The following is a 13,887-nucleotide window of genomic DNA, read 5'->3' on the forward strand; positions in this document are numbered from 1 at the left end:
TGTAAAAATGTTCAAAGCATACCTGCTGAATGAGTCAGACCTAGAAAAAAATGAAAGAAAAACTAATAATGAATGGAACATGTGGTGTATGCAGCCCATGGATGCAATGAACAGTGTAAGTCCATAGTGCCATCTCCCTTCTTTTTCAGTTCCATCTGATTTCCTCTTCCAGCTGCTCATGTGTTAACTTTGGTTGCCTCTTAGCCAATGTGGCCTTCCACTTTCCTGTGTATTGCTTGTCTCCACAGACTCCTTACACCACATCAGCCACTTATCAGTGTGACAGAAGTACACACATTGAATGTGATTTTAACTTTTACTACATTGGTTTTACGCAGCTGGTGTCTACCGGATCTTATGATAAATCCTATGTGTTGTTATCCAGTAAGCTATTTTTCAGATTTCTTTCATTTGCAATATTTTGTTTTCGTACTGGATTATTATTTTTGGGATAATATTTCTTATATACTTTCCCTAGACATCAGTTATTTTTAGGCAGTTTGCAGGTTGGAGTATGAGCTAATAGCAACATGGAGATGGCCAAGAACAATTAAGTATTAAGAAACATATTCCTGATATTTGCGGTGCACTCGTGAAACAGTCTTAGGGGAAAATGCCAACTTCATCGCTACCTCGGAGATGCTGTGTGCCATCGCCCATGTGCCAACTATAACATCAAGTTCAAACTCACTTAAACCTTGATAACCTACCATTGTAGCAGCAGTAACCAGTCTAATAACTGCACCAGACACTTGTTTTCTTATAAAGGCATTGCTGACTGCAGCGATGTATTCTGCCTCTTTACATATCTCTGTATATGAATAAGTGTGCCTATACGAGGGCTGCTATATATATTTCTGGCCTAATAATGAAAATACGAATATTTATCAACGAAAATGGTTTATTGTTTTTCAAAATATTCTCCATCAAGATTTATACACTTTTGCATGCGCTCAAACCAATTTTCGAAGCACTTTTTCCACTCCGATTGAGACTACTCCAAAACATGGTTTTTGAATGCTGCAACAGCATCTTCTGGCGACGAAAATCGTTGACCACGCATTTTTTTCTTGATGTGTGGGAATAAAAAGAAGTCATTGGGTGCCAAGTCAGGGCTGTACGGCGGATGACCCATCACTTCGACGTTTTGGCCGGTCAAAAAGGCACTGGTTTGAGCCGATGTGTGGCAGCTCGCATTGTCATGGTGCACAATGATTCGTTTTCTCTTGTTCATTTTTCTAATTTCTCCGAAGACTTCAGGCAAAGAAATGGTGGTGTACCACTCAGAATTGACCGTCCTACGTTGCTCAAGCGGAACAGTCGCCACATGACCAGTTTTGCCGAAGAAACAGGCGACCATTTGCTTCGAAGAGCTTCTTCCACGAACAACTTTCGTTGGATTTGGCTCGTCTTGGAAGACCCACACGGTCGATTGCTGTTTTGTTTCGGGCTCATACGCATAGATCCATGATTCGTCACCTGTGACGATCTTATAAACGTCTTTTGAAGCACCGCGATCGTATTTTTTCAGCATTTCTTTACACCAATCCACACGAGCTTTCTTTTGAGCGATTGTCAAATTGTGCGGGATCCAACGAGAACAAACCTTTTTTTACGGCCAGGTGTTCATGCAATATCGAATGTATGCTGGTGGGAGAAATGCCTAGGCATGCCTCTATCTCACGGTATGTCACATGACGGTCTTGCATTATCAGTTCACGTACGGCATCGATGTTTTCTGGCACAACGGCTGTTTTTGGACGACCTTCACGGAATTCGTCTTTGAGCGAGCGTCGGCCACGATTGAATTCGTTGCACCAGTTTTTCACAGTGCTATAGGATGGTGCTTCGTCGCCATACAAAGATTTAAGTTCATCGATGCACTCTTGTCGTGATAATCCACGTCAAAAGTTGTGAAAAATGATCGCACGAAAATGTTCACGAGTTAATTCCATTTTTGTGCCAAATTGATTTCTTCAAGTCTCTGTTAAAGAAAAAAAAATTGTCGTAAGTCAAAAAGTTCTGAGAACATTTATGCTAAAAAATGTCAAACTTTCCAATGGAAATGTCAGATTGCACCTGGCAACACTTAGTGTTGCCTAGGCCAGAAATATATATAGCAGCCCTCGTACCAGTTTCTTTGCTTGATTTGCTTGATATTTTTTCCAATGGTTACTATGTTCTTGTTTTTTCACATGACATAATATTTATGTTTATTATTTCAGTATCAGTACATTTAATTTTTCTTATCACCACATTCTAATATTTACTTGTATTACCAAATTTATAAAAGTAGACATCTTGTTTTCTGTAGAAATAATCAAAACATCTTTATTGTGCAACTCTGTGAACTGAAGTAAGAAACAAAATGAAAATGTTAATCCCGTAACTGGAAAAAAAGATATAGAGAAACATAACTATAAAATAGGACATATTTCACTGATGCAGTGATGATCCAGAGCCTTATTTATTCATTTCAGAAGGAAAAGTCTTTACACAAACTTGTTATTTTAGTAGCAAATTAGGTACAATTTGAATTAAGATCATCAAGTATAATAGACCTTCTACCTGCAGCATCTGCTTCTGGCTGAAATGTGTTTTGAGCACATTGATCAGTGTCATTCATCTCCACAGCATCAGGATGAAACACATCTCCAACTTCTATTCCAAAGTTGTGCACCATTCACAATAAATTTCCACACCTGTGTTGTCTATGTAGTATTGTTTTAGTGAGAATGTGGAAATGTTTTTTTTCCAAATGATGAATGTATACCCTTTACATGTCTGGTAGCAATATAGTATTTGCTGTAGTGCCCTTCGGCTCCCATGTGAGGTTGAAACACAGGAATCATAAGATGTTTCTCTAACAAGCAACTCATTATATTGTCCATTTTCAAATTCTGCAGCAACTCTACTAATGTTCCAAACACATGCATCATGCATGGAGACCAGCCGGTGGCTTACCATGTTCAAAATCTTCGTACTGACATCACATATAATTTGTGTATTGAAGGAAAAAAATTCTTTTGATTTCTATATAGTTCTGCTTGTGCTCCAGAAGGAAAAAGTACGAATATATGTACACAATCTATGGCCCCTAAGACATTTGGAAATCCACCAATTCAATAGATCCCTTTTGTTCTGTGATATAGTTTCTTGGTTCTGTGGCATAGACACATACAGTGGCTTTAAGGTAATTAAACTATTTACCACACTATTACAAGCTCTTCCAGCAGTAGTGCGATGGGTGTTAATGAGAGCCCCTGCTACAATTTGATAAGTAGTTGTGCGAAAGATTCACAGACCACAGAGAAGTTGCAGTCTAGGAGACAAACCATGGTTCCCGTCAGAATTATGCTGCAGTAATGACCCCAGCATACCAAGCAGCGACTCAACAGATTTCTCGGGAAACCCAAACCACTCTTTGAAGTCATTGTCACTATACTTCACAAGTAGGTCCCTTCTCTCAATTAAAACCCTCATCCTTGGGATGTCTACCTCTTCCTCCATTTCCATATATTCTTTTTAGTCCAGATAATTTTACAGAATTTGGTATTTAACACACAGAAACCTGTCAACACACCTTATTCTCTAACTTTTCTCCTACTACTGCTTATGAGTAAATTTTGGCCTTCTTTCCTCCTTAAGTTACTGACATAGTATGTATTCTTTCATGGTGTTCTCCACCAGGTATGAAGTAAGTAAATTTATTGTGGGAATAAATAAAAAATTTAATCTTGTAGTAATTTACTTCTTTAGTTTAGTTCTGTTGCCTGTAAGCCACCAATATCCTTCTCTGTTAATAACTTAGTACTACAGTTTTACTTACTCTGGGTTGGTGTTTTCCACCCTAACGGAAATATAGACTAAGAACTTGGCAATGTGTGGATGTGGGCACTTGATACTGATGAACTGCTCAGGAGTGTATCCCGTATTATACAACCCAATGGAAACAAGATGCCCCAGATGAATCATCATTGTTGGTGCCACTGTATTCCCTCGTCCCAGTGGAAAAAACTCATGAAAGTATGATAGGGGGAAATGACACTTAATGAAGCTGTACATTGTTTTGAAGCCAGCACGACCATGTTAGATAGCCCAAAACATTATCAGGCTATTGTTTATGATTGCTACTTGTTCTTAATTTCTAATGTGTGCATGCACCAGTCACTTTAAATAGAAAATGTTACAGTACTTTCATGGATAACACAGCATCAGAAAGGCATTTTCAGACTTTTTTTAGTCTTAAATGCATGTTTGATACAACAATACAATCCATTTTACCTCATTAATGTAACTTTATTTTTGTTATATGTTTCAAATAACTAAGAAGAGACATATGTGATATGAAAAGGCTGCTTTTGTAATCCACCATTTTCATTAATATGTACTAAAGAAACTGATGTTCGGTCCATGTTCTATTCTTGAAATTACTATGACAATATTTTGCTGTGTTTGGTCAGTTTCTAAGCTCACAGCATTCACTCAAAAAGCTTTTTAAGTTGGACAGATAGGAAATCTAAAGTCACATGAGAGAAATAAAACTACAGGGCATGTGTAAAACAAGTGATTTGCATGCCACACTGTATCATTAAAGCACAGAAATGTACAAGATTTATAGAAATGTAAAATGAGACTGAAGTAAAAGTAAATAGATTAGCCAATATTGATGTATATAAAAGAAAATATTGCTTGAATGATTCCACTTACAAATGAAATGTGATTCCTTTACACTGTAATCAGAATGATAAGTATGCCCATACCTGATTCAACCTGGCATGTTTGAGTAAAAACTTCCACCAGAACCTAACATTCAGGGCAACTAATATGGATAACGTTGGCTTCAAGTTTGTGACAGCATGACAATTGTACTAGGTGTAGAATACATTTTATGAAATTTTCTTTCATCATTCTTAATTAAATTATTAAATGTACTCAGTGGTAGTGAACAGTCCTAGTTAACTTCATTTAATTTTAATGTTTGATGATCATTAACGTCTGCTACTTACAAACTGTTGAGTTTGGTGGTCTAGGGCATGTGTGGAAACTGAAAAGTCACAGGACCGAATCCTGTTTGGTTCACCGAATATTTCAGTCTACCTTTAACCTGGCCTTCTCCTCTCAGTGATGTGAAGATTTGGCTGGAATGACATGTGGTTTTGAGTCAATGTTAAAATGTAGGTTCACTTTCCACAGTGGTAATACTGAGGTAGGCTAGGGTCACATGTCACCATAGGTCATTGAGTGACGTGCTGTTGCATATTTGTGTTTCAGTTGATAACAAATACATTGACATCAATAATTTCCAACATTTCCTTTACTCAGAACTGTGGAAAGAACAGATGCACAGCATTATAGAGCAATATTATTATTTGCAAATCCATTTCAATAGGAATTATCTTTAAACTTGAAGCACATATTTTGGTTTTTATTCCATAACTAGCTGAGAAATCCAACATTGCCCAGAGATTTATTTACAGCTGTACCCAAGATTCTGTATGTGTGGGATTTATTATTGGTTAGTAAATCCTCTTTGTGTACAACATTTGAAGTATTATGATTGGAGATATTAACAAAGAGATTGCTTGCTTCACTAAAACATGAGAAGGCCACTCTCTCTCTCTCTCTCTCTCTCTCTCTCTCTCTCACACACACACACACACACACACACACACAAACTGACATTAAGTTTCAAACCTGCAGTATGCAGTGTGTGGCAACCAAAACACACAGCAAACTTTTTTTCAAAACCTATTGAAAGAAGCAAAGCAATGATATTACGTTTTTAATACACAATGCAAAGTAAATTCAATGTTACTTTGTATTCATAAAGATATGATTGCAGTGCTTAATTCTATTACTTTGGAAATTAACATGTCCAAATAGACAGACATGACAGTTTTATAATTAGTATGATTGGCCTCCAACAGAATAAAATTTCTAAAAGATGGCAGAGTGTTATTCTCTTGTCTCCTATGACGAAGAAGGTCTGAAATTTGGAAATATGTGTTGGCTTAAAAACGCACTTTTGATTATGAACGGTGAGGCTTTGAACTGCTAGAAATTAACACATGTTCAACATATAACATTTCCATTTCAGTTGCTGTCTACCTTAGTGAAAGTCATATGTTACACTAGATCCATCCACTAGGTTTAATATCCTGCTCCACTATCATGATGCAGATAGTTTCTGTCTTCATGTAAATGACCCTTGTTGCTAATTAACACATTAACTTGCCGAAATCCACAACTGATATTTAAAATCATAATTTTTATAACTGTGCTTTTATTGCCAACTGTATGTGATACAACCAGAACAGCCTTAGTTTACTTTTTAAAAGTGTATCTGACAAACCTTTGTCATAGCAGTTACTTTATAATAAATTTCTTTCTCTTTTGTTTTGAATTTACTGATAAATATTGTCTTTGATAGGAAAGAAGAAACGAGTAGCTTTCTTGGATTTGTTGCTGGAAGCTTCTGATGGTGGGAAAAATCTGACAGACCTGGAAATAAGAGAGGAAGTGGATACTTTCATGTTTGAGGTAACAATTCTGGCAGGACATGTATATGTAATGTAAAGGGGTAACTAAAAATTCTACTCACCAAGTACTGTCAGAGGAACAGACACACAAAAGGGTTTAACTTCTTCAAGCACTTGGAGAAAAGTCAGGGGAGACTTATCGGTCAGGATGGAAAAAAAAAAAGTTGCAGGCTCAACAAAATACATCTATAATGCGCAGGAAGAAGTGCATGACAGAGGGTACTTTCCTTTGTACCACTTATTAAGGCTTCTTCCAATCCATCTGTATGTGGAGCAGAGTAATAATGATGGCTTAAATGGTTCTGTGCATGCTGTAATAGAGTTCTCTTGTCTTCACAGTCTGTATGGGGGTTATAGTAAATTCCAAGATTTCTCACTTAATGTTGGTTCTTGAGACGTTGTAAGTGGGCTTTCACAGGACATTTTGCATCTGCCAGTTCAAGTTTTTCAGCGTCTCCATGACATTCTCTCATACGTCAAACATGTGAACCAATATTTGTGTTGCCCTTCTCTGTGTTTTCTTTCTGTCCTCTGTTAGCCCTATTTGGAACGTTCCTCACACTCTTGAACTACATTCTAGGATGGGTTACGCAAGTGTTTTGTGAGCAATCTGCTTTGTGGACTCATTGCATTTTCCTAGTAGTCTACCAATAAACAGATGTCTACCATCTGTTTTACCTGTGATTGAGCCTATGTGGCTGTTTCATGTCATATCCCTACAAATTGTCACACCCAGATATTTGTATGAGTTGACTGATTCCAGTTGTGACTCACTGATATTGTAATCATAGGATACTACACTTTTTTGTTTTGTGAAGTGTAGAACTTTATACTTCTGGACATTTGAAGCAAGTTGCTAGTCTTTGCACTATTTTGAAATCTTATCAGTATCTGACTGGAAATCTATGCAGTTTATTTTTCTGATAGACAATTATATCATACTATATACTAAATCAGTAACAGTATCTGAGTGCTTGAATATTTGCGTACAAGTTGATAAAAATATGTTGCCATCAACGGTTTCCAGCATCACTAGTCTAGTGACTGGAAAAAGAGTGCAGGTCACTCCTGTATACAAAAACTATAAAAGAACAGATGCACGGAATTATAAAGTAATATTGCTGGAGGAAAATGTATTCTCAAAGAATCAGCACAGACTCACGGAAAACCATCACTGTGAAACCCAGCTTGTTTTACACATTCAAAGTATCTTGAAAACAGTAAATGTAAGTGGACTGGCAGATTCTGTCTTCCTCAATTTTGGAAAGGTGTTTGACAGTGTACCACATTTTGACTAATAACAAAGATACAATCATACAGAGTATCTCAGTAGATATTATGTGACGGCCTCAATGAACTTTTGCTTACAGAACTGAGTATTATATACTGAGCATCAAATATTCAAGAGAAACTAAAGTAATTCTGGGTTGTGCCAAAGAGGAACAATGACAACACTAATGTTCTCAAGCTCTATAAACAATTTATCGAATATGATCAGCATCACAATCAGATTAATGACTTAAGTTAATAATAATTTGTAAATTTTGTAGGAACATTTCAAACCCACTTGAAAATGGATCTATGCCTGAAATTTGCCAATATTTGTGTTACTGTACACTCCAGTGCATTTGAGAATGATTCTGCAGCTGAAATTGGCCTGTAGTAGAATAAATAAAAATCATTCTCAACAATTATATAGTCAGAGCAGGTGGGAATCCAGAAGGAATTGAAAAAATTCTCTTGCTTCATGTAATGAATGGCACCTATCTTTATAAATGGATAAATGCAAGACAATGTCCATAACAAAGAGAAAGACCCAACAGTATCTGATTATGAGATTAGTGTTGAACTTTTGATGTCCATAACATTGTTTAAATATTTAGAGGAAACACTAAGAAGAGATATAAAATGGGGTGAACATGTAAAATGTGTATTACACTGGGAAATGTGAATGGCATACTTAGATTTGTACAAAAGTTCTGGGAATATAGATGATAGATGTAAGGAAAATGAGATACAGTTTCTAGACTATTACACTACCCAATATTTTTCTTGGATGATGAGTAAATTTAGAGAACCAGTATTCAAGGAAGACTGCATGATAACCCTGTCATGTAATGTTCAGTGGATTGCAGAACAAATACAGGTCTAGGACATTTCCTTGATAGCAGTTATGTCTTCAAGAGGGTTCAACTGCTCCCTGTGTTGTACTTTTGATGTGTTTGAGATATACTCTCATGTGCCCTCAGTATTGCATTGTTCGTAATTCATTATAATTTCAATATGACACTGAGAAAATCAACCCTAAATGAGTAAGGATTGTGCAGATGAGTCCTCTAGGCATCATTTTATCTGGAGCACAATTTGTGCTTATTAAATGTAGTGTTGAGATCAAGTCACGTTATAACATGTTTGACAACAGATGAGAAATTTTTTAAACTTACTATAAATTAACTCCACAAAAGCATGGTTATATGACACTTGGATCCATTGTGATGAATGATTCCCCAATATTGCTATTTACCACAATGTCTGCAATATAGACTCTCTTCTTGTGTGTGTGTGTGTGTGTGTGTGTGTGTGTGTGACGGGGGTACTACATTTGCATCATTGTGCGTTTAAACAATGTTTGACAATGAAGATGTATCAAATTTACAACAGTGAAGTGTTAATATGGAGCCAACAGCAACCACAAAGTCTCATATGCCTCAGTTAGTAAGATATTTTAACAATAAAATGAAGTAGATTATCTCACAGTTAGATTTTTCAGAATTTGAAAAACTCTATTTTCATTTATGTACATGTAATGTGATAAAAATTCATTTACTAGGGTCATGACACCACAGCAGCTAGCATGTCATGGATCCTGTATCTTCTGGGACTTCATCAGGATGTACAGGTCAGTTTGGAGCAACTGTAACACATGAGTCTACAGTGACAGTTGTGATTATTTTCTGTTGCCTAAGACTGTTTGTTGTTGACTAACATCCTCTTGATTTCCACAGGAAAAGGTAGCAGAAGAACTGTGTGACATATTCCAAGGTTCTGATAGACCTACAACTATGCAGGATATTCAAGCTATGAAGTATTTAGAACGTGTCATCAAAGAAGGTTTAAGGCTTTATCCCAGTGTACCATTTATTGGACGTATACTCCGTAAGGAAACAAAAATAGGTATGTCACTATCAGTTTTTTGCTTCTTAGTAAACTCCAACTTAAGAAAGGAGAATTTTTCATATGTTCCCAAAACTTTGAGGCTGTTGCCCAATGTGGCATCATCCACAGTGCTGGTTCCAGTCTGCCAGCCTGTGTGTTGTGACTTGGCCTGCCTGGCACTTGAGCCAGCCAGGCAAGTCTGTGTAGGTCAGTACAACCTACCATGACAGCCCAGCCAGCATGATGCACCTCACTTTCCCCACCTGCCGATTGGTTACTCGCCAAACTGGCCTGTGGTCTCTGCTGCATTATATTCTCTCCCTCCCTGCAAAGCTGTTTATTTTCTATTCCTTATTAGCATTTCTATTAAATATGCCAAGGCAGATTGGCATCAGTTTCAATTAATGTTAGAGCTTGCATGCTTCAATATAATGCCAGTTTATTTAATTTTTTATTTACGATCAATTACAGTGTCCATATAACATATTTCAGAAGCAATAAACTAAAGCCCAGAAAATAATTATTCAAATAAAAAACTTTTTAATGTACTGCATTTTTAAAATGGACTAAAAAGTATAAAATAATCAGTATGCACTCTATCTCACCTTCTGGTATTCTTTCCTGTTTTGACCTACTTCTCTCTCACTTTTTTCATGTTTCCGTCCTTCTATCCAAAGTTCCAAAAGAATGAGATTTGTTTGCCTTAGTACAATATACCTATCCTTGAGTGTGCTGTCATTTCTGAGTGGTAAGTTGATTCTTTAACTGTCTGTACATAACTGAATTTATGTCTTATGCTGCAATTTTTATGTAGTCTTGGTACATTGATTCTGTTTCAGATTTGTTGTTATTGATTCTTCAGCGAGTGAGAATAATAGGGAGCAAAAGTATATATGGTGGTTCTGCAGACTGCTGTTTGCATTAAAATTTATTGTAGTTAAATGTCATCTGTCTGACTATATGAAAGTTCTTTCTGAAATGAAAAGTAATTTGTTGTAATATTTCTTGCAGATGGCTATACAATCCCACCAGACACCCTTGTAAACATTCACATATATCATACTCATCGTGACCCAGAACAGTGGCCTAATCCTGAGCGCTTTGACCCAGATAATTTCTTGCCAGAACGAATACAAGGAAGGCATCCATTTGCATATGTACCATTTAGTGGTGGACCAAGAAATTGCATAGGTAAGAACTTGTTTATAGAAGACAAGGGAGGTATTAACTTCTAAGTATGCACAAATATTTTTGATGCTGCATCTGTTGTGCCACAGGGCCTTTTCATAGTATTGTTACATGTGATCCTGGATTTTCCATTGTTTGACACATCAAGAAATTATAAGATACTGTTTTTCAGTCAATGATACTGTCTTATAACGTTTCTTCATTATTGAACTTTAATTAATATATGAGAAGTAACTCTTCTTCTTAATTTTTCAATAAGTTGTATTTGTGAATAACTATGGTTTTCATACAAAAAATTCATTAACACTTTGTACATTGAATTTTATTTACAAGTAACTTATGTTTTGCTGCACAGGTCAGAAATTTGCACTGCTAGAAGAAAAAGTTGTTTTGTCCAACATAATAAGAAAATTTAAAATAGAATCTGTAGAAGATAGAGAAAAGATGACACTAATTGGAGAACTGATTCTGCGGCCAGAAAATGGAGTTCTTGTCAAGATGAAATCAAGATGATGAATGTGAAAACTTTGATGCATTCTTGAGAAGTCTATTCTAACAAGCATGTTTAAAAATGAACACTCATCAATCAACATTTGAATATATATTAAGCTTCATTTTATAGCTAAATGCAAAGGAATTTCCTACAGGAGGAATCTGGAACATGATTTTTACATGTTTTATACCTATGTAATGTTCTTATATGGATATTACCTATCAACAGGTAATTTGTTACTGCTTTCTTTTAATAAAAGCCTCAGAAACAGAATAATGCAGTGCTTCTCCATGTTCATAGTCGCTGCATAAACAAAATAATATTTCTTGGAGCAACAGACATTCTGCAAATTCAAGGGAGAGAGCCCGTGTCTCTTACATGACAGTTTTCTGTGGTTTCCCTAAAACAATTAAGATAACTGCTGGGATGGTTCTTTTGAAAAGTATACAACTGATTTCCTCACCCTTCCCCAATCTGAGCTTGTGCTCTGACTAATGACCTCATCATCAATGAGACACTGAATTCACTTTTCCTTCTCTCCTTTTTCCTACAAGGCACAGTGACAAATTTTTTGCACAAAGTTGACAATGTATTATGATATAATACTAATTTAGCTGACAGAATTGCTAATATCTGTGTTGTAACTTTACTACATGACACCTTACAGTGTGTGACTGAGGATACTTTTGGTACCACCATCATTTCCCCTTTTCCTTGTTTCATCTGCAGACGGTACATAGGACAAATGTTACTGAATGAACCCAAATTTCTCTGATTTTCTTGTTAAGGTCATTTCGAAAGGTGTACATGGCAGCCAGCAATGCAGTGCCCGACTCTACTTGGAATGAATGCTCTTGGAATTTTAACAGTAAACCTCTTGCAATGCCTGCTTCTGGAGGTGGTGGCGGTTAGCGTTTAACGTCCTGTCGACAACGAGGTCATAGCGCAAGCTCGGGTTAGGGAAGGATTGGGAAGGAAATCGGCCGTGCCCTTTCAAAGGAACCATCCCGGTATTTGCCTGAAACGGTTTAGGGAAATCATGGAAAACCTAAATCAGGATGGCTGGAGACGGGATTGAACCGTCGTCTTCCCGAATGCGAGTCCAGTGTGCTAACCACTGTGCCACCTCGCTCGGTCCTGCTTCTGGAGTTTGGGTTAGATGAGCAACCCCATGATGCTCTCATGTTTACTAAACAAACCCATGATAGAGCTCAAGGATCAGTTGAATGAGAGCTTTCAAAGCTAATTTCATGTTATCTGTATTAAGATTGGTGAGGTGATTGTTATAACCAAAATAATGTTACTTTCAAAACAATAGGATAAATGTTGTTAAGCACTGACCTTCCTGAATTCGAAGGTTAATTAGTTTGTGCTCTGACCATTTGGCACTTTACTATGAGGTGCATCACATATGAATTTGTGCACAGTAACAAGCATGTATGTCATAGTACGCTTATATCCAAACAAACGCACGCACACACATGTGCGCGCGTGCCCACACACACACACACACACACACACACACACACACACACACACACACACACACACACACACACAACAGAAAACTTAACAGCTTAAACATCCATATGTGAAAACACAAAGTAGAAACAGTATACCTACAATCTGGTTGTAAATATACTGAGCAAAGTTAAGGTTTGAAAACTGTGAAGTTGAAATGTGTTTTAATTGTGCCTTAACCAAACCCTCTCCATAAGCTGGCAGTCCATTGTCAAGTATTATTCTGATGTGGTTAACATGCTTTTGAGTGCAGATTTTATTTAATCAACATACATGGATGACCTTTAAGTTGCTAGTGTTGTAGCTATGATAGTCAGTATTTATTTACAAATCTGTAAACCTGGCTTTTATCATGAACAAGCACAGGGCGGTCCTCTGAGGTAGATTCAGAGGTACAGTGGTAGATGTTGATGACAGAACAAGATGATTACTTCCTAGCTGAGGTTGATTAAGGAAAGGAAGACTGAGATTTTTCTGGATTTCTTTGGTTATCATGTTTTCTGCCAAGGTAGGATGATGTGTTACAAATAATTGGCTCGTAGCTATACATTCTGGGTGTTCACAAATTTACAAATTCAGATAACTATGACAGTTCGAAATTAATAGCATCTGCTGTATAACAGTTATGCTTATCAACATATTTATAAAACTTCAGCCATTGTCAATAATAATAACATGCATAAACTGTCTGAAAAAAAAGAAGAAATGTTTATGTGGAATTTTGTTATTTTGGACATAATTAAGTACAGTTTATGGCAAGAACGAAATAATGTTTAAGCTTTCGTTACTCCCAGTTTCACATTTTTGTGAAAGTTGGAGTTTTTGTGCCTTTTTTTTATCAAATGTACAGGAGTCCTAATTCATGTATTAGTTAACAAATCAACTTCTGTGTTGAAAATCACGTATTCTTACATTGCAGGCACACAACAATTTACACTCTTGTTAAACTTTCACTTAAAGCATGCTTATTTGATTTCATCACATTCT

The 13,887-nt window shown here is 36.5% G+C and overlaps 1 protein-coding gene across 1 annotated transcript in view; it reads left to right on the plus strand.

Annotated features, from left to right (window-relative positions):
- The window catches only part of LOC126266609 (cytochrome P450 4C1-like), a 104,253-nt gene extending 92,795 nt beyond the window's left edge, over positions 1 to 11,458 (plus strand). Inside the window, exons 9-13 of the mRNA XM_049970947.1 lie at positions 6,434 to 6,543; positions 9,373 to 9,441; positions 9,548 to 9,716; positions 10,710 to 10,889; positions 11,242 to 11,458. Coding sequence (XP_049826904.1) covers positions 6,434 to 6,543; positions 9,373 to 9,441; positions 9,548 to 9,716; positions 10,710 to 10,889; positions 11,242 to 11,399 — 686 coding nt within the window. The 3' untranslated portion in view covers positions 11,400 to 11,458. The remainder of the gene's footprint in view (positions 1 to 6,433; positions 6,544 to 9,372; positions 9,442 to 9,547; positions 9,717 to 10,709; positions 10,890 to 11,241) is intronic.
- Positions 11,459 to 13,887: the final 2,429 nt, after the last annotated feature.

The sequence above is a fragment of the Schistocerca gregaria genome, chromosome 4 (assembly GCF_023897955.1).
Source record: "Schistocerca gregaria isolate iqSchGreg1 chromosome 4, iqSchGreg1.2, whole genome shotgun sequence".
In the NCBI taxonomy this organism is placed as follows: domain Eukaryota; kingdom Metazoa; phylum Arthropoda; class Insecta; order Orthoptera; family Acrididae; genus Schistocerca; species Schistocerca gregaria.